This window comes from Solanum tuberosum, unplaced genomic scaffold, assembly GCF_000226075.1.
Source record: "Solanum tuberosum cultivar DM 1-3 516 R44 unplaced genomic scaffold, SolTub_3.0 scf00020, whole genome shotgun sequence".
Lineage (NCBI taxonomy): Eukaryota > Viridiplantae > Streptophyta > Magnoliopsida > Solanales > Solanaceae > Solanum > Solanum tuberosum.
Window position 1 is genome coordinate 429,594 of NW_006238946.1, and position 20,685 is coordinate 450,278.

At 32.7% G+C, this 20,685-nt stretch overlaps 4 protein-coding genes across 5 annotated transcripts; all 4 read left to right on the plus strand.

Moving 5' to 3' along the window:
• LOC102587766 (uncharacterized) lies at nucleotides 1-690 on the plus strand. Its single transcript, XM_006340585.2, has one exon. The coding sequence runs from the start codon at nucleotides 112-114 to the stop codon at nucleotides 463-465; it is 354 nt and encodes a 117-aa protein (XP_006340647.1). The 5' UTR covers nucleotides 1-111; the 3' UTR covers nucleotides 466-690.
• Nucleotides 691-1,711: 1,021 nt separating this feature from the next.
• LOC102588089 (uncharacterized) lies at nucleotides 1,712-2,516 on the plus strand. The gene has a single exon (XM_006340586.2). It carries the CDS (start codon nucleotides 1,881-1,883, stop codon nucleotides 2,247-2,249), a length of 369 nt encoding a protein of 122 aa, XP_006340648.1. The 5' UTR covers nucleotides 1,712-1,880; the 3' UTR covers nucleotides 2,250-2,516.
• A 3,061-nt stretch (nucleotides 2,517-5,577) lies between these two features.
• Nucleotides 5,578-10,067, plus strand: LOC102588412 (uncharacterized). Of its 2 annotated transcripts, none has more exons than XM_006340587.2 (4): nucleotides 5,578-5,987; nucleotides 6,827-7,670; nucleotides 8,010-8,447; nucleotides 9,685-10,067. In XM_006340587.2, the coding sequence occupies exons 2-4, from the start codon at nucleotides 6,848-6,850 to the stop codon at nucleotides 9,867-9,869; spliced, it is 1,446 nt and encodes a 481-aa protein (XP_006340649.1). In that variant the 5' UTR covers nucleotides 5,578-5,987; nucleotides 6,827-6,847; the 3' UTR covers nucleotides 9,870-10,067. The 2 variants fall into 2 exon arrangements, with proteins under 2 accessions (XP_006340649.1, XP_006340650.1); XM_006340588.2 differs by having other exon boundaries at nucleotides 5,578-5,849.
• Nucleotides 10,068-17,046: 6,979 nt separating this feature from the next.
• LOC102588957 (mannan endo-1,4-beta-mannosidase 7) lies at nucleotides 17,047-20,685 on the plus strand. The gene is made up of 5 exons (XM_006340589.2): nucleotides 17,047-17,468; nucleotides 17,554-17,748; nucleotides 17,826-17,948; nucleotides 19,520-19,719; nucleotides 19,946-20,685. The coding sequence occupies exons 1-5, from the start codon at nucleotides 17,142-17,144 to the stop codon at nucleotides 20,400-20,402; spliced, it is 1,302 nt and encodes a 433-aa protein (XP_006340651.1). The 5' UTR covers nucleotides 17,047-17,141; the 3' UTR covers nucleotides 20,403-20,685.

Here is a 20,685-nt window from a genome sequence, read left to right on the forward strand (position 1 = left end):
ACATATGTTTTGTTTTCTTCATCTCTCAATTTCCTACTTCATTTTAAGCAGCCTATAATTCAAGAAATTTGGGTGTTTGTAACTTATACACCAAATAATTAAATCTAAGCCATGTTTAGAGCAATGAGTACACGAAGGGACTACAGAGGATACGGAGTATTGAACAAGGAAGATGAGGAGGAGGCAAGTGCTCCAATACTGGGAAAGCCAAAATTGAGCAGAAACAGAACAGTTCCTGCTGCTGCTAAATTCTTTAGCTCTTCATCAAAGAAGGTCACATCCGAGGACAATTTTCGTGCAAGTGCTCAGGTAAAAGAAGCGAAAAAAGCAAGCAAGATTCATCCGATATTTAGTCTATTCGAAACGAAGAGGAAGAAGAAGGCAACTGCAAGACCTGAATTCTCGAGGTACATTCAGTATCTTAGAGAGGGGGGTTTTGGTGATGTTTTGCAGACGACTACTTAATTCCTACAAAACCAACTTGGCCGCAGTTAATTAGTGATTTAAAATATGTTATGCGTAAGTTAATTTGGATTTTGTGGTACAGAATTTTTTATTTTATAAATTGGTTTACTATATATGGTCTTACGGAACTTAACAATTTGGAGCTGATGAGCATGATATTCAACTGTAATGAAGTGTGTAAATATACGTCATAATGCAAACTTGTTTTATCTTATTTCTTCCGAATAACTTCTCTAACTGTTCAAGTTATAAATAGATTCAGAATTTTGAGTTTTTATGGGTTCTCAATAAATTATTAAGTGAATTTCTTAACATAAATAAAAAAAATTAACGAAAAATATTAAAATTAGACCTCTGTTTAGTCTTTGAATGAATTAAAAACCATAATTTGGAAGAAGGTATAATCATCATTTGAATAATGTATTGCTTGGTTAGAAGGAAGAAAATGTCTCTAATTTAAAACTAAAGGAAATACATTAGTAATATTTACTTAAAATAGAGTTGAAAGGAACAAACTACTAATCCAGTTTCCTGCTTTTTCTAAAAGGGAAATACTCATTCAAACATGTCGGTTATTGGCTAATCAATTACACTATTAATTTATCCACTTTTCAATTTCATGTTTTCACTGGAAAGGGCGTACTCATTCAAACATGTCTGCTTTTCGGCTAGTCAATTTATCATACCCAATTTTCTTTTTTAACAGTAAAAAACTAAAAATAAATAGCCCCAGACCTTAATATATCCAAGCATTAGTTGACCCTTCATTAGATATAGATGCATGTGGTGTCAAGTAGCAACATCTTCCTTAGCATGCGCGATACTAATAGAAATTGTGATAAAGATGAATAAAAAAAATATTCTAAAAGGTTTTGATTTTCATTTTGAGCTTTGAATTAAAAAAAAAATTATTAGAAAATTTTTCTTTCTGATCTTACAGAAGGTTAAAATTAAATTTGTCGTAACTCTATAACATATATCGAACATTAAATCAGAGATAAATGAAGAATGCATAGTACAAGCTAACTCTATGGCCTTTTATTTTCTTCATGTGGTCCCACTTCCATTAAATTAGTTGATTTTGTTACTGGAAAAGTCAGGCAGTTAGCTGTTAGCTTCGCCATGAAAACGAAATTTCAACCTTCGCAGTTCATAAGGCGTACGCAAATTTTGAAAAATAAGGCCACATATCGTATTAATGTCAGAATACCTCAACTAATAACCAATTAAATAAGTCCACTTTCCAGCCAACTAAACAAAAACTATTTAAGTACTTCATTGTTACATTAACATTTCTCAATAGGACCAATTTTTCTTCTCTTAATTTTTTCATCTTTCTTCCATCATATTAATTACGCCCAGTTCAATAGATCTGAGAGTTTCTTTTTGTAAAAGTTAATTAATTTAGCTTAGCCATGTTTAGAGCACTGAGCACACGAAGAGATTATAGCGGATATGATGAATTGATTAAAGAGGAGGCACCATCAGTTCCACTAGTAGAACCAAAATTGAACAGAAACAGAAGCGTTCCAGCAGCTAAATTTTTTAGTCCATCCAGAAAGGTGATGACGCCGGAGCAGAATTTTCCGATGAGTCCTCAAGTGAATAAGGAAGCCAAAAAAGCGAGCAAAATTCACCCGATATTCAGTCTATTCGAAACGAAGAAGAAGAAGAAGGCAACTGCTAGGCCCGAATTCTCGAGATACATTCAGTATGTTAGAGAGGGAGGTTTTGGTGATGTTTTGCAGACTTCTTCAGTTCCTCCAACTTCACCACGGCGGTGAATTGATTCAAACAAATTCGGTAATTATGATGAGACAGCTTGATTTTTTTATTTTCTGGTACAGAAGATCTCGTCGATAACATTTAATAAATAATAATAATTCATATCATCATGTGATTTTAGAGATCCTTAAAATTTGGAGTTGATATAAATGATCATGATGATATATACTCTTGTCAAGTTATCATTAAATTGTTGTTACAGATTAAGAAGATCCTTGAATTCTTTCTTTCTCTTAATTAGTATCTTTTCGAGAGATTCGGATAAACTGTGTGAATGCAAAGGCCAGAAACTGTTTTTGCAAAATGTCAGTGCACAATTTTTAATTTGGACTTTGGGTTCAAGTTACGTTGTTGACAATTTTAACAGGAAATTATTGTTTGAGTTTTAAAAGGTGTGAATGAAAAATGAAAAATTGCGGTTTTTATGAAAAGTTGTGACTTTTACGGAAAATTGTGACTTTTATGAAAAATTGTGACTTTTATAAAAGGCTATGACCTTTTCGAAAGATTGTGACTTTTCCAAAGGTCTGTGACCTTTCCGGTAAAACACAATAAGAACTTTTTCATACTACCCTTTGTTTTCTATAAATTGAGGGATTTCCTCTCATTTTAAAAACGAATTTTTCTGGACTTCTTCTACTACTATTAAATCTAGTATTCTAAGTGTACTTTTACTGCCATTGAGTGGTTCGCTGACACCGTGATTTTTAGGTACCGATACACGTGTGAGTAAGATCGTTCTATCTTGGGAGGATATATTCCATTAACCTCGGATACTTGAGGGGAATAATTTCCTTAAGGGGACACTGTGCATTTAGTGGGCTCGATTTTTTTTCTTTGAGAAAAATATTTTTATATTGTTTCTAATCTGTTTTTTGTTCTATTTTCTCTACTAGATTTAATTTTCTAGTTTAAAAATACTCTTTAAACTTTTATATTTCTTACCAAGTTCTTCAAAGTTTTGTTCTAAGTATCTTAGGAATGAGATGAACAACAATTAATGCTGACAATAATAATACACCAAATCCGGAGTTTGCTGGTTTTGCCTGGTGAAGAGAACATGGGATGAACCGATGAAGAGTAATGAATTTGATTACGTATATAAATTGTGAGATATGAGTAATATTCATTTTCCTTCATAATTTATTAATTACGAGCAAAAAAAAACTTTTGATTTCCTTTAACTTTGATCCACCGCCCTCTTAAATCCTACTCCTCTATACAAAGCGTACGCACAAAATAAAGAGCTAAGAAATGAAACGATACAGAAAAGTTTAGTATGGCCTACGAGAAATATGGTTCAAACTTTTTCAAGACAAAAAAAGAAACACTGAGAAAGTCAACTTGGAGCAGCGGTATCATGTGGCCATCACGAGCATCAGTTAATAACTCCATCCGCCCATCCGTTCCTTTTAAATGTGTTTTTTTTTCTATTAATATGATAAAAATATGTATGTTAATCAAAAGCTATATTGTTTGACTCTTAAAAAAAGGAGTAATAAATAAAAAGAAACGGAAAGAATCCTTACTCACTTATTAAGTGAAAGTATATATATGTATATGTTGAATACACAACATGTGTACTTTTTAAATTTTTATTTCAAATTCAATATCTTGTATCTACTTCAAATATTCGAATAAATTGAGTTTGCCTCAAAAAGTTTCATTATAAGGTTATAACCCTTCTGGTCAAAGATTGCGTGAGAATCAAACTCAAGAGTACATAACATTTTGTGATCAATACCATATTTCTTTATGAACAAATGGGAAAAATGGAGATCTGAGTACCACACCAGTACGTCAGGCTATTTATTTGTGTTTCTAGAACACGAGTAAGTGGCATGGGCGGTACAATAAAATAATTACGTACAATATAATATTTGAGCACATACATATAAAAGTTAAATCTTTGAATCAGGCAACTGTCGAAGACATTGGAGCGAAATGTTAACAATCATTAAAAGTTAATTCATGACTCCAATGATTCATTGTGGATATTCAGTTCCTTTTGTGGATCATATTCTTAATTTCATTACTCTCTCCGTTCCATAATAGCTCTTCACAAGATTCACTTAGAATAAAAAGAGATGATACAAGTATCTTACAAATTCTTTCCTAAATTGAACTCTCAAAATCTTTAAGACTATTTTGTGGATGTTCATTTCCTTTTGTGTATTAGATTAATTGACTGAACTACATTAAATGTTTGTATCTTTTTTAACATATCTATCTTTTGTTTTCATGATATTTCAAAATTTAATTTTCCAGATTTCGCATGACACTTGATTACTTTGATCTTACTAAGTTAATGGATTATCTGAACTTTCACTTTATTAATAACTTACAATTCTCCACCTTCTAATTTCCTCTCTTACTACCCCTACCATACCCCTAATTAAAAAATAAACGATGCCCTTTCCTACTTCTAAACAGTGCACGAATTAAAGAAAGCCGTCTTAGAGAAGCGGTTAGGAAATGAGCATTCTAGAAATATGGAACTTGTTTATTAATGTAAATTATTAGTCAATATTTATTTATGAGGGGAAGAATAATAGAGATCTACACGTGGTCCAAAATTATTAGACTTTGTATTCACTAAGTTTTTTTTTTTTTTTTTTTTTTTTTTTTTTATTATGTGAATGTATTTTCTTTTTCTTTTTTTTACCCCTTTTGAAAACTTCTAGTAATGTCATGACACATGATATTGAAGATTAAAAATGTCAGAACTATGCGAACTTGAGAAAAGAAATAGGTAGAGCCGCCAATTATAACTGCCGGTTCACTCCTTGCAGCTGCAGGTGCCCTTTGCTATGCTTTTTTCGGCTAACGGTCCTACGTGGGCAAATAATTTTTTGGAGCTTTCTAGCCCTTCGGTTGACTACGGAAATAAAAAAGTCCTTGAGATGACACTTGGCAGAAATTCCTTCAATTTAGGTGGAATATATGGTCCTTATAGCTTCCCCTTCAACTTTCCAACACATCAATTAAAAAAAAAAAAAATCATTTTGGCCTTCACATGAATTTTCTCCTTTTATATTATAGTTTAGAATAAATTAAAGGGAACTCCCAATGAAAAAGTGTTCCAATCGTTGTCACAATAAAGTTTTGTAAATCAACGAACTTGGTCAATTTAGCCAAACGACACAACTTATAAGTCTTTCAATTAAGAAAATGTAATCTAATTGTAGCATTACTTACTAAATAGAAATTTTTGTCACGCGTGTTAACTATGAATTAAAAAGAAAAGAAAGGGAAGTGACGTGACCTCTTGATGGTAGGACAAAATAAAAGAATCTTATAGAATAATAATATAATAATAATAAAAGTGGGAGGGAGGTTGTGTTTGCATTTCGGCCTTTGATTGTGTGAGGGGAGGAGAAAGATAGAGAGAAATAAGGAAGGTGTAATTGATAGAAGAGAGTCACGCAGGGAAAGGAAAAGACGCTACTTACTTAACAAACAGACAGAGAAAGAAGGAAGAAAGAAGCATTCCATGACCGTGAGGGTACCTTGCCTCTAGGGAACAGGCTCTTTGCCTTCTCCGAAAGGCCAGGGTCTGAGTTAGGGGAGAGAAAGAGAACAAGTCCTCTGCATCAATGGTAACTTGTTCCACACTGAATCTTCTACCTTTAATCAAACATCATGACCTTTGACAATCGCGATTCTCAATTTCTGCATCTCTCCCCCTACCGTCTGACTCCCCTTCCTTTCCCTTAGGGTTTCTTTCCCATCTTCAGGTAACTCCCTCATCCCTATTGAATCGTATTTCTCTGTTGTTTTCATTTGTATTTGTTGAAGCTTTTCACACATTTAATTTCATCATTTTGGACCTATAATTATCATTTCAACTTTATGCTTTTTTCGTTCATATTGATTCTTCTTTCTAGGTGTGGATGAATGGATTTAAAAGTTGATAGGTGATAAGTAGAATTTAGGTGTATTAAATTACGTCTTAAGCCTAACTCTCAACCCAAAAGCTAGGTCAAAGTGAGGAGGATTGTCCGAGCCTTATAATGAGTCCACATATTTTATTAACCACCAATGTGAGGCTTTTTGTCATTCTTTAATACCCCATCTCATGTTAGAGCTTAGAATCTGGTGCGTGGACAATTTTGATTTTGGAGGCCCCAACATTGGATGAAATGGATCCTGCTATGATACCATGTTAAATTAGGTCTTAGGCCTAATTCACACCCCAAAAACAATTTTCAATCTCTTTGAACAATACAGAGAGAGAACTAGTTTTTGCGGTGTGAGTTAGGCTCAAGACCTAATTTAACAAGGTGTATTAACATGCAATCATGATTCTGGACTTAAGAATTCGAACATTGTATTAATAAATACCAACATTTCTAGATTTTGTCAACTTGCCTTTGCGATTCCATGGAATTTATCTGCTTGGTACTTTAATATCAGAGTTTGAAACAACTTCAATTTCCCTTAGTTTTTCCCTTTTTTATGCTGCTATTCTTTTATCTCAAGGATCAGATTATTTGCTAGGATGTCTTTTATGTATTTGTAACGGAAAACGAATTAATTGGTTGTTGTGCAATGTGTAAACTGTTATTTTTTATAGGTGTTGTTGGTATAGTAAGCCATGCCGACATATACAGCAATAGCTATGGGTAGATTAATAGAATCAGGGGGCTCGAAAACCACGACAACTTCCAAAAGCATTCATGAATCAAAGTTTGAGAGGCGGATCAACGTTCCTAGTTCAAGTTTTGATAGAAACAAGAATGGTTCTAGTTTAAATCTAGAAAGGAAAATCATCCAGACTAATGTAAAGATGGATGATACCAATGGTAAGCCCTCGATAATAGGAGATAGAAAAGACCACTGGACTCAAATATCTCCTGCACTATACACAATTCCCAAGCCAACACCACTTCCAGATTCTCCTTCATTTCCAGATTCTCCTTCGTCATTTCCTCCATCGCCCTACATAATCAATCACAAGCGCCGAGGTCCACGCCTTTCACAAAGTTTCACCGAAGATGATTTTGGCACTCAACAACAAGCTCTTGATGGAGAGAAGATAGATGAGAAGTTAAGAGACACAAAGAAGGACCTCCCCAGTACATCTGTTGATGACCCTTCTATTTCTAGGGAGACAGTTAACTGTGCGAAAGAGGATAATTTGTTATTCACTACTAATAACCTGGTTAAGGATGGTGAAGTGACTGACCTCTGTGATGGGGAGATTCTTCACCAAGATTTGCATAATGGTTCAGCTGGGCAAAATGGTACAATGAAGTTTGTTGCATTCAATTTGCGGAGAGGGGGTGAAGCTGATGATTTCTTTGACCCACAGGAATCTCTGAGTGTCAGGAGTTTTGGTGAGAGTGAGAGTAATGGTGGATTCCAGCGCTGTTTAAGTTCCATGACCCCGATGGGAGAATTTTATGATGCTTGGGAAGGTAGTCACCTATATCTTTTTATCTTACATTGAAATTGAACTTGAGGTGCTTATTTGTTCCTCTTCTAGTAATAGTTTGGATGTTCTCTTTGTTGTTTTCTTCCTTTTCTTTTTCCTGGCAGTCACAGTGGCTTCTTTGTCTTTTCTCCCTGATGCATAGTTGTAGAGTCTATATTTTTCAGTCATGCAAGTTTTGGTGTTCTATGTAAATACCTTGTTGCCATTGAGTGCCTTTTCCTTTTCTTGTGACCAGTTATTGAGAATTGTATGTCATCACCGTGCTTATAGTAATACTAGTATAACATTATTTTTGGTTGTCTTATGTGCATCCTATTTTCAGAACTATCTTCAGAGAATGGGCCACAGATACCTACAAATGATTTTGAAAATGAGCTACGAGAGATAAGATTGAGCTTATTAACGGAAATTGAAAAGCGAAAGCAAGTAGAAGAAGTTCTAACTAATATGCAAACCCAGTGGCAGAGGATTCGTGAACGATTATCTCTCGTGGGGTTGAACTTTCCTCCTAATCCTGTTGCTGGAGAGGAATTGGACAATGAACAACCAGATGATCAGGTGGAGGATTTGTGTCAACAAGTCCACATCCTTCGGGTTGTATCAGAGTCCATTGGTAAGGGAATAGCAAAGGCTGAGTTGGAGACAGAAATTGAGGCTCAAATTGAGTCAAAGAACTTTGAGATAGCTCGACTATGGGACAGGTTGAATTATTACGAAGCTGTGAATCGAGAGATGTCACAGAGGAATCAGGAAGCTATAGGTGAGTTTATTCTCCATGTTACTACGTATAATTTGAAGCTGATGTGTTGTTGCATATTTAAAGTAGGTATGTGCCTATTCTCTCAGCATTGTTTTGGTGCAAATGCTTGGGGGAGATCTTTCATTTGTTGTTCATACTTCTGTGTCTATCAATCTTTGACTTTTTGCATCCACATAAAATAGATGAGGTATGCTGATAGGTAGCAACTAGGTACTTATAGTTTTAATAGGAATATTTTACTCAAAATAAATAGATAATAGGAATATTGTTCAGGCTGTGATGGCAACTGCCTTCTCCCTTTTCTGAGATTTGTGAAAGAATAAGAACTTTATGTTTGCATCTGCTATTATAAAGGGAAAATGTTCTTTTTAATTTGCAAATTCAGTTGTCAGCATTGAATCGGAGAAACAAGAGGTGCCAAAACAAACATAATGATCTAGTAAAGTAATTCTTCTCCACTACAAATTTGTAATCTAAGTTAAGCATAAGCCAGACATGATGTTTTTCTGTTCCAACTGAACTTATTCATGAAGTCATCATTAGTGGTTTCGTCTGAACTGCAAATATCTTCCCCACTATCCATGTCAAATGTTTATGTTTCGTCTTTAGTGCATCCAGATGAATGTCTTGGGCTATCTGTTATTCTACAACCAAACTTCAGTGTGAACTTTTTCACTCATAAATGCAGTTTTTTTCTGTATTCTTTTCTTAAAGTAAAGAATAACATTAAACATATGCTCAATTCCAATTCTCATATCTATTACAGTATTATGTGTTGGTCAAAGTAGGACATTTAATTCATAACCATGTGAGCAAAAACACTATATGCAAGGCATATTGACTCCTTAGTAAATGTCAAATTAGATTTTATGCATACAGGTTATCCGATTTTCATAACCGTATGAAAGACCAAATTGAGGCTAGTGACTTCCTTGCTAACATATAACTTACATCAGGAGTACATTTGGTTTATAGGCCAATTTGTAGGCTAGTGTGTCATCGAAGACCTTACAGATGTAGTTATATTATCCTGGGTAACAACTATTCAGGCTGCTTCGCTGAGTATCTAATCTTGGTACCCACAGTTTATTAGGGTAAATGCTAAGTAGTGATCCTTTTTATTTCATTTTATTCTGATGAGTTATTTTGTGGTTGTTTGAGGAGGAGATCTACCAGCAGGCGCTGTCTGTTTCGCAGAAAAAATGACAGTTTCTCTGTTTTTGTTTGGATTGTGCAGAGACAGCGCGGCGTCTTAGGCAAATAAGGAAGAGAAAGCAGAAGAAATTGATATGGGGTTCGATTGCTGCTACAATTACTATAGGCTCTGCTGTCTTAGCGTGGTCTTACTTTTCTACTGGAAGGGAATCGTCTTCTTTGGATCAATCTCATAGTCTTGAGGGAGACTCTGCATCAGAACTATGAGTTCTCAATGAATAGGTTAAGGCGTGCTTATTTATTATACAGGGAAATAAGGAAGCAGGAGATCAATCTTACTGTCTTGTGAATATCATCATATATTTTTTTGTCCTTTTTGATACATAAAGCATATTTTTGCTATTACACATGTACAGTTCCTCAAAAATAAATAAAGAATTTGCTCTGGGGTTGTTAGCACCACTACGAAATGGTTCATATAACTTGAAGTTGTTGGGCAAATTAATGTGGAAATTTGTTCTTTGTGAACTTCGCAGGCCTTGAGAAGAAATTGTACCCTTGATTAGATTTCAAAAAATAATCTCGTCAATCAGTGACCAGCTAAACTTTTCAATTGCCAAAAATCGAGGCTGAACCATCATTTGTTGCAACATTATCGTACTAGAAGGATTGTGAATTAGAACATGCAACACAATTTCAGCGTGATACTGAATTAAACTGAATAGATTAAACTTGAAAACTGTGAACGTACTTATAGCGTAGACGTGCAGATCAGATGGGAACTTATTTGCTTTGAAGTTAGCTATGAAGATTTCATTTCTTACTAAACTCCCACTGTAACAGATTTAGTTTCCAATATGGTTCGCTATGTCTGTTAATGGTTGGACCAAGATGGCCTAGCCCTCTTTGCTTTAAACTGCCATATGTTTCACAAGCATATGTTGACAACAAGTGAATTCAAAGAGATGGAGGGAAAATGATTAATTCAGAGTACATATTTTAGTAGTCCGCTCAGCAACATTAGAAAATGATGTACTATTACAACTTTCTTGTGGAGTTATTACGTTTACACATGCTATAAGATGTAAGAAGCAAATATGTTTTTCTAGGATGATGAAAAACTGGGATCTATGGGACCGAACTTTCCACTAATAATCTCCTGTGCAAATGCTGATGAAGGAAGAAACTTGGCTGCACAATTAGATTCCCAAATCCCAGAGATAAAGATGGATTAAAGTGTCATAATGGATACATTCTTTGTTCCAGGGGTAATTAATTAGATTATTACTCCCTCCTCTTCAAAATATTTGTCAAGTTTCACTTTAATGAAATGTGATAACTATTTTGGTACCATGTCAAGCGACATAATATGCAGAAGATAATATGGAAATAGTGTTTGACTTGACTTATCGAAGCTATTGGGTTATGAATTTGATTACTGTAATGTCCCCATCTGAAATTTGAGATCGACTCATCTGATGGTGTTGGCCAAGCAGGCCCAGGTAATTAAAGAATGACCAAGAGAATTAAGGAGGTACAAGATTGTGTCTGTTGTTTAGTTGATAAGTATGGTATCACTCTACTAGAGTACTTACTTTTCACCTATCAGTGAGTGTAGGGCCTCTCAAAGCAAATTAAAGATGGGATTGATTGATTACATTTGTGAATTTGTGATGAAAAATAATCAGATGACCAGACACGCCACTCAACGTGTCTTCTACCAAAATCAGGGCGCAGATCTCGCCTCTAGATGCTTCCATTCCTTTAACGCCACCAAACCTATTAGGAGGACCTACAACCTACTTTCAGAATTGTGTCTTTAGTTAGTAGGAATAAAAAAAAGTAACTACTTCTTCCTCTCTACTTTTTTATTAAATCTTTCCCGTTTTAATTTGTTTGTCCTATATTTTAATTTGATACAAAATTTTAAGAATATGTATTTTATGATTTCAAATCATAAGTATGTGAATGTATGAAAATGACCTTTAATCTTGTCATCTTATATATGACATATGAAAAAGAAATTAAGATGTTGCTAAAAAAGAAAATAATATACTGTAATTCTTTTTTAAACAATTTAAAAGGAAAGTAGGAAAAACAAATTGAAAAACATTTTAGTAATTCATACAAATTGTAACAGATAGGTTTATTCCCTTTGTTAAAAAAAGCTTAGCGTGAAATGTGAGCGAAGATCTATCTAATTTTCTGTGTAAGAGTTGAAAGTCAATTTCTTACTTGTTCAACAAAACAAAATTTTCATACATAAAACCATATAAAGGAGAGTTAGAACTATTTATCATCTTTCTAATAGTACTATCTTGGCATTATTTTCGAAAGAGAAGATGTATGGAAATCAGAAGATAAAGGACGAGTTGTTTGGTGTCCTCTTCTCACATGGGCTGTTGAAACCCTACCTTGATGTTCATAACTTGTATCCACATGGCAGGTTACATGCCTTAAAAACCTGGATAAAGACAGGGAAACCGTTTTTTTAATGTCCAATTAAGTTTTATCCAAAATTGTGTAAATATTGCCCTTCACATAGTTTTCATAGCCTCGTGAACTTGCTATGTGGTGCAGATCTAGCTTTAAAATGATAGAAAATCGAATCGAGTTTTCAACAAGATGATCGTTAAGGATATGCACTTAATAAAAGTGCACAAATTAAATATAGCAGAGCCGTGTCATGCTTCCAGAAAATATAGCACATTAATTGTCCACAAAGTTGTGTGTCTTTTTTTCTCAATAAAACTTCCCCTCTAATTAATAGTAATTCCTCCCTCCCTAATTACTTGTTCACATTTCCTTTTTTAGTTGTCCCTAATTATTTGTTTATTTTTACAAATCAAGAAAAAGGATAAAAAAAATTTACCTGTTATATTCTTAATTAATTACTTTGAAAAAGGTAGAACTTTTTAAAAATATTAAGTTTTTAACTCATCCACTTCATAATTAATAGGGGTAAAATGGTAAACTAACTATGCCAATTATTGTTTTCTTAATAGGTGTGTCAATTCAAAAGTGGACAAGTAATTAGGGACAGAGGGAGTATTATGGTTGGAAAGGATATATTCTCTTCCTCCATTTTTACTTATCCACTATACTATAAAATAGGAAAAATCCTTTTGGCCAGAAAATTTGACTAGAATGATATTTTACCTTTTTAAATATTTTATCCTTTTAACTTTAATACCTTTTAACTAAAAAAATGGAAAAAAGATCAGTTTATTTTAAAATAAAAAAATATTATAGTTTTTTTTAAATTCTGGCTAAATTTTCTGGTCATTTACCATTACCCCTGTAAAATAATTATCTCACAATACTTGTTTAGTTTGAAAAAGATAATTTATCTTTTTGTGTTTATTTTACTCTTGACATTAAATACTAGTATTCAATATCTAATACATTTTCAAAGCATTAAAGTTAATATATATTCAAAGAGTAATATGATCATATTACCCCTATTATTTCATGTTTCTTAATCTTTGTACGAAGTCAATAGTAAACAATGATTATTGGACATAAAAAGTATAGTTTTCTACCTCTCTCTCCGGTTATAGATAGTTACTGCGCGCCTCTTTCCATAAACACAGTAGGAGTAGTAATGTAATGGTTGGCTGATCATTATAGTTTGAGAATTGCGCGGTTATCTGTCACCAATCTGACCTGTTGGTTATAATAGTAGTAAGCAGCAATTGATAGCCTTTAATAATCTTGAGCGCATAATCTCTTTACGGATGGACTCTTGAACCACTAAATCTAGTAAAGTGTTTGTTTTAGGCCTCCAAAATGTTGACAAAAAACACTCTTCATAAATATTTGATCAATCAAATATTACCAAAAATATTCTTTTATCATAAATTTTTTAGAACTTCAAAGTAAATAACCTAAAGCTTCGTATTAATAAAGAAAGTATTTATACCAGTATCTAAGGTAATGCATTGTAAACACATGGCTTACATCTTATTAACTAGAATAATTTTTTAGTTTTTATATTACTATTTGAGTTTTATAATTGAACACTAGTGTATTTTTGACGAATCTGACATTTGACATCATTTTGAAGAGTTAACATTTTGGCCAGTCAGAATAGATAAAAAAGGCGATAACATATAAGAATTTAATAAAGAGACCATTGTCATTAATAGTGACAACACAAATGATATTCCATAGGATACTCAAACGACACAATTCAAAACAGTTTCAACATAACGATATGATTTGAATTGATCACTAATTAATCATAAGCGCACATAATGCCAAGGGGAGTTACATGGGGATAAGAAGAGGCAAAACGATATAATTCCTTCATGAAGAATTATTGAAGGTTAAAAAATGTTAAATATCGTAAATATAAAGAATTAATGAATAGTATGATAAGGCACAAATCGATAACTCCAACAATCATCCCTATTGTTTTTGTATTCATCATTTAATCTAGATATCTAATTAATCATGGAAGAATAGATTAATTAAAATGTTGGAGTAAATTGGTGAATTTCAAGGCTAATTAAGCAATGGAGTAAATTGATGAATTTCAAAGACCAGAAAATCATATTTAATTTGTGTATAAGGATTTGAGTAAATAAGATGAGTAAATTTTGCTCAGTTGGTTACTAGGGAGAGACTCTTCTTTCTTTGAGAATTTATGGTAATGCTAGTGAAGAGTGACCATATTTTTTCGGATATTATTCAAATATTTATCAACTAATTTATCTTGCTAGCGTAATTTATGGTCACTACACTCACTACTAATAATGGTTATACCATATCTAATTCAAAATTTAAACTTGAATTTAATTACAATTTTAATTACTCTTCGTTCTTAATATATAGGAGGTAGCCAGATTGAGTCCTTGGCATGAAATAGTCTTTGTTAAGGAGCATTTTAGCCCACTCCCACCCCCAATGTCTTCAATGTGGGTACCGAATGGGAAATTAAAAAAAAGTAAAACACTAGGATCTCTTTTAACAATGAATGTGAATTATTTTCCTCTGCCAATTATATTTTTTAAAATTATTTTATATTGCACTAAATTTATTTGTTAGCCATGTTGTATCAAATTTATTTTTAATGAGCATGTAAAAAGTTTTTTAAAAAATCTGAATTATTACTCTTTTGTATGTATTTATTTATATTTAATTTAAGGTTTCACATTAAAAGTTTGTTTTTTATCATCCATTATAATAAGTAATAACACACCTTTATGGGATTGTTGTGTAGGACAAAGCTAAAAGGAAAAGTTAGTCCACATGTCTCTATATTGGTATTTCAACAACGGACATAACTCTCTTTACCAAAGTGTCGGCATTTGCTGCATTACTTTCGTTAGTTCATAATCATACATACATGCGCTCAACTACATCTTGTACACATGCAAATATTTTATTTGTTTTGTGTTTGTATATGATAAATCAAGCTTAAAAAAGATAAGTTGGAATCGACTAGTGGATGTATCGCTTTAGTTTGAATCGAACTCACGATAAACTTTTTAATTGTAATTGTACAATATCTTGAACTTGATGTTGCCGATGTATCTAACACTGGTGATATCATGATTTATCAACGATTATCTTACAATCTGCAGGTGACCACCGATATGCATGTCCGGTGCTTTAACAGAGCATATTGACAATGATATTTGGCCCAACACCAATCAACCCAAACACAGCGCCATATTCCAAATATGGAAAAATAGTATTTCCAGATTTATTTTGCCTCGTTAAATAAACTTGGGGAGGGATTATGACCATTTTCACTTATAAAACAATACATTGTCAAGATTGATAATATAATCGAAGTTTTTTTATTTTTAATTTTACTCTAATTGTTAATTACTCTTATTGTTCGTGCAATTTGTATTCTCTCATTTACACTTACTTTATCAATTTAGCTATAAAAAAAGAAGAAGCTTGATGACCATAATTTACGGCAAACATGTATTCAAGTGTATAGCTCTATGGTTGATGACTTCAAGCAACGAATTATTCCCCAAGTTAAAAGGTTTTCTCAATTATCATGCAGGGGCAGAGGTTGACCTTCGGATTCAACAGAATCTAGTTGTTTTGATTTTAAAATAGTAATATATATATATAAATTTAACCCTGTCTCTACTCTAATGATCAAAATTAAGGACACAACTCAAGTGCTTAGCACGGCTTCTTAAATGGTTGAGGCTTCTCTAACTAGGGATGCAATGACTATGGACGAATGTATGTACACGGATAACACATGTTAATGTATTTACCTCACTTCATTAAATCTAGAGGCAAATATAAAATTAACTTTTTTTTACCTAATTTTAAATAAATTATCTAATTAATATATCATATAATTTTTTTAAATGTAAACATTAAATTTTATAATTAAATTATTGGTGTAATATACCACAAATATAATAAATTACAGTTGAAAATAAAATGACAAAAAATAAATAAAAAAGTATCCAGATTGATCTCGCTCTCTTTAAGGAGATTCAAGTCCATTGTGACATGATCTACTCTTTCACTATTATACACTACAATATTTTTACACACTTAACATATTTCATCTCCTGCCCAACACAATGGACGATGTACTACTATTATTTATAAGTGAAGAAGTCTTTCAATTTTCATGTAGTCAGTGATAGAATAAAGGATAGTAATACGGATAGATAAATGTGATAGATGTTACATAAGCTATAAGAAACTAATGGTCATATGAGTTAAAGAAACTAATGATTATATAAATTACAAGAACTAATAGTCACCTTCTACTACAATTTATTCTCACTAACATGTGCATTTAATATTTTATTTTAATAATAAAATGCATATACACCAACATAAATTATAGTATCAAACTCGTAATTAATACTTTAGCAGTATCCCTACCTAGACCTACACAAATGCAGTTGAAAATGAAGTGTGAAATTATAAGGCCTATTTATGCGCATTGTTGCAAAAAGTAAGAGAATAGAAAAATTCAAAATTTACATTTCTACTGTATCTAAAATATATTTCCTTCCTCCCGTTTTATGAAATACACTTTTTTAGTCCTTTTTAAATAAATAAAAAATTATTTTACGGTAATTAGAAATAAAATACTTATTTAATGTTACAAAAGTAATTTACAACCATACAAATATATATAAAAAAAAAAGGAGTACTAATTTTATTCTCTGTTATATTCTTTAGTCATTCATACCTGTAACAAATTACTCTATATTTAGCTTAATATGTCCTAATGCTAACGAATTTCGCACCGACGAACTTGACATTTTTTACCTTTACTTTGAAAAAAAATGAGACTTCAAAAATTCCAGCCCAGTCCTTTTTTTTTCCCCTTTTCTTATTTTCTTTTGCACCTCTCAAAACCAACCAATTGGCAGTCACTGTTAACTTTCCTCCCATACCTGATAATACGTGTGGTGGTGGGGACACACTATTGCACAGAGCTTTACAAATCCCCACCCCACTCTGAACTGCCAATAAAATGCTTTATTCTGTGAACTTCATTGGCATTCCAAATCCACAATATAGAAAATCAAAATAGAGATGAAGAAGCATTCCGCTTACGCATTTCTTCTAATTTTCTTGTTGCAGCAAGTATGTTTATTCGTTCAAGTTGAAGCAGGGGATGGGTTCATTAGGACCAGAGGAATACATTTCATGTTGAATGGTGACCCTTTTTATGCTAATGGATTTAATGCCTACTGGTTAATGTATATTGCTGCTGACCCATCTCAAAGATCTAAAGTCACAGATGCATTTAGAGAAGCTTCAAGCCATGGCCTCACTGTTGCTAGAACTTGGGCTTTTAGTGATGGTGGATACAGGCCATTACAATATGCTCCTGGATCTTACAATGAGGACATGTTTAAGGTCTATTTGTACTACTCATTTTGTTTCTTTTAGTTCTATTTTTTATGCCTAATTCTAACTTTTCTGTAACTAATTGATTTTGAAGGGTTTGGATTTTGTGATATCTGAAGCAAGAAGGCATGGGATTAAGGTTATATTAAGCTTTGCAAATAATTACGAGAGCTTTGGGGGAAAGAAGCAGTATGTGAATTGGGCTAGAAGTCATGGACAGTACCTCAATTCAGATGATGAGTTCTTCAGAAACTCAGTTGTTAAGGGCTATTACAAGAATCATATTATGGTAACCAGAAATTTAATTGCATTTTACAAAAATCAGTCTCGTTTGTTTCTAATTGGTTTCTGTTTTTACTACTGCAGACTGTACTGAACAGATACAACAGATTCAGTGGAGTTGTTTACAAGAATGATCCTACAATCATGGCGTGGGAGCTTATGAATGAACCTAGATGCACATCAGATCAATCAGGAAGAACCATTCAGGTACTTAGTGCTTTGAGCTCTCTGCTTTTTTCTTTCTCTGCTTTAAATTTTAAGAAGCAGAGTTTTAAATTAATTGGTTCACTCTTGAAGTCCACTATACTCCCAACGTCCCACTGGTTCATTCTCTCTCTACACTTCACTTTAATGAATGAAATCATGAATAACAAGGATAATTTTATTAATTTATTTGAATTTTTTCAAAAAAATATATAAATATTTTAATAACTTAATTATAAAGATAAAATAGAAATAAATTTATTAATTGACAAGTAATTTGGGACAATTAATATGAAATGGAGGGAATATCTTTTAATTCCTATATGCTGAATTTTTAATTAAACTGTGGTCGGATTCCTTTTCTGCTTTGGTAGTTTTACTTTTACACTTTTGCAAGTTTAGATGCAGACAATTAAGCCGTGAAATGCGGGGATGATTTGTGATATTTAGTATTAGATCAAATAATATTGATTTATTTGTCTGATTTAACTTGAGATAGAATTATAAAAAGTGAAGAATAGTTTTGAATGTCATGATCTTCTTAAATTGAAGAATTTTTAAATGAATCAAAATATTTTTTAAACTTGTGCTTTTAAACATACTAGGTAAAAAATTAAAATTAAAGAACAATCAATAAGGAGAAAAAAACAGGTAAAAAATTGAAATTAAAGAACAACCAACAAGGAAAAAAAACAATTTTTTTAAACGGACTCAAAAGGAAAGATAAGACAAACAAGTTAAAACTAAGGGAGCACAAGAATTATAAAGTGAGATTAAATAATACATAAACAATAATCTTGTGTTTGGTTTGTCCTACTAAAATGAGTATGTGACACAATGATTATATGGCTTGCAACTACAACAACTTTTTTTTTCTCAATTTTAACTCTGTGGGACTTTCATAATGGAACACCCTAAACTCATATTAGTAAGATACGGCCTTTGTCAGTACTCCCTTCGTTTAAAAAAGAATAACATAGTTTCTTTTTTAGTCTGTTTCAAAAAGAATGACCCCTTTTTTTTTGGCAACACTTTAACTTCAACTTTTCACGTAGCATGTTTAATGCCACAAGATTAAAGGGCAATTTTGGTACATTTGACATAACTTTAATTTAGAACGATTAAAAGTCTTTTCTTAAACTCAGTTCCAAATCAAACTAGACCATTCTTTTTTAAACGGAGTTTTTTTCCTTCTTAAACTCAGTTTCAAGTCAAATTAGACCATTCTTTTGAAAGGGAGGGAGTAATAAACAATACGAAAGTTGGTGAATATCATAACAGCACAGATAGGTAAACACATACATAATCTAGAATTGGTAGATTTAGAATGTGGAACTTTTATTAAATATGCATAATTCGATTCGAAAGCATTAAGTTGTCCTCGAATACCTAATCCCATCAAGTTCTCCATTAATTTTCATACCCTATCATGGACAACAGAGCCGTAAAATTGACTAGAAATTAATGTCATCTGCTTTCCCTGCCATTTTCAAGTGCACTCATTTACTACTTCTATTTTCTGGAGGGGAACAATATGGAAAAGATTTATGCTAAGTTTCATTCTTCGTTTGCAGGCATGGGCAACAGAGATGGCCTCTTATGTTAAGTCTATTGACAGAAACCATTTGTTAGAAGTTGGCTTAGAAGGATTCTACGGACAAACAACTCAGAGGAGGAATCTGAATCCTAATTTTGATATAGGAACTGACTTCATCGCCAACAACCGCATCCCTGGCATTGATTTTGCCACTGCTCATGCCTATCCTGATCAATGGTAAATTTTTCAGGACCACATTGCACATTACAATAATATCCTTTACAGAGATTACATCATTTTCTTCAGCTGTCTTAGAAATTCAAGTGTTTTATTTCATAATCTCATTAAATGTTTAAACTAGTAAATAAAGTGACAAATTCATTATGATATCGAATCAGCAATCCTGAGTTCACATTGAAACAAAATTTATGAGTTTCTTAATGATAAAGTTGTGATATGACAGGGTAACAAACTCAAATGATCAAGGCCAACTATCATTTTTGAACAATTGGCTAGACTCCCACATTCAAGATGCTCAATATATTCTCCGTAAGCCATTGCTGATCACAGAGTTTGGAAAATCTTCGAAAGACTCAGGTTTCAGCTCCTACCAAAGGGACCTTCTTTACAACACAGTCTACTACAAGATATATTCATCAGCTAAGCGCGGGGGAGCAGCAGCAGGGGGACTCTTCTGGCAACTTTTAAGTGAAGGAATGAACTCATTTGGAGATGGATATGAAATAATCTTAAGCCAGAACCCTTCAACTGCAAATTTGATTGCTCAACAATCTCATAAGCTGTACCAGATTCGAAAAATATTTGCAAGAATGAGAAACGTTCAGAGGTGGAAGAGAGCAAAGGCTGCTAGAAGGGGTGGTTGGACAGATAGAAACAAAGGAAAGCGAATCGGAAACTGATGATAAGATGGTTCAAGTTTGAAGCTATAACTTATGATTTAAAGTAGTGTGTGTGACAGAAAATACTGTCCTGAAGGATTTTGTATGACATATAGTGTTTGCAAAAGCCCCTCTTAGAGATGATTATGGTTCATCCAGGTGGGTTAATAGAGATTATTACTTATAGTAATTATGTTGTTTTCTGGGTACTTGACTACTTGTATTGTTACTTACATGTTTGCTGTTTTCTAATTATATATCATGTCAGTAATGGAAGAGAAAAAGAAAGATATCTAAATTTTCA

What these genes read in the sequence shown, in the direction of transcription:
- LOC102588089 (XM_006340586.2), top strand. Translation starts at nt 1,881, where the DNA reads ATGTTTAGAGCACTGAGCACACGAAGAGATTATAGCGGATATGATGAA.
- LOC102588412 (XM_006340587.2), top strand. Translation starts at nt 6,848, where the DNA reads ATGCCGACATATACAGCAATAGCTATGGGTAGATTAATAGAATCAGGG. An exon ending in ATTTTATGATGCTTGGGAAG is followed by an intron (nt 7,671 to 8,009) that starts GTAGTCACCTAT and finishes TCCTATTTTCAG; the next exon opens with AACTATCTTCAGAGAATGGG. An exon ending in GAGGAATCAGGAAGCTATAG is followed by an intron (nt 8,448 to 9,684) that starts GTGAGTTTATTC and finishes TGGATTGTGCAG; the next exon opens with AGACAGCGCGGCGTCTTAGG.
- LOC102588957 (XM_006340589.2), top strand. Translation starts at nt 17,142, where the DNA reads ATGAAGAAGCATTCCGCTTACGCATTTCTTCTAATTTTCTTGTTGCAG. An exon ending in AATCAGGAAGAACCATTCAG is followed by an intron (nt 17,949 to 19,519) that starts GTACTTAGTGCT and finishes CTTCGTTTGCAG; the next exon opens with GCATGGGCAACAGAGATGGC. An exon ending in CATGCCTATCCTGATCAATG is followed by an intron (nt 19,720 to 19,945) that starts GTAAATTTTTCA and finishes GTGATATGACAG; the next exon opens with GGTAACAAACTCAAATGATC.
- LOC102587766 (XM_006340585.2), top strand. Translation starts at nt 112, where the DNA reads ATGTTTAGAGCAATGAGTACACGAAGGGACTACAGAGGATACGGAGTA.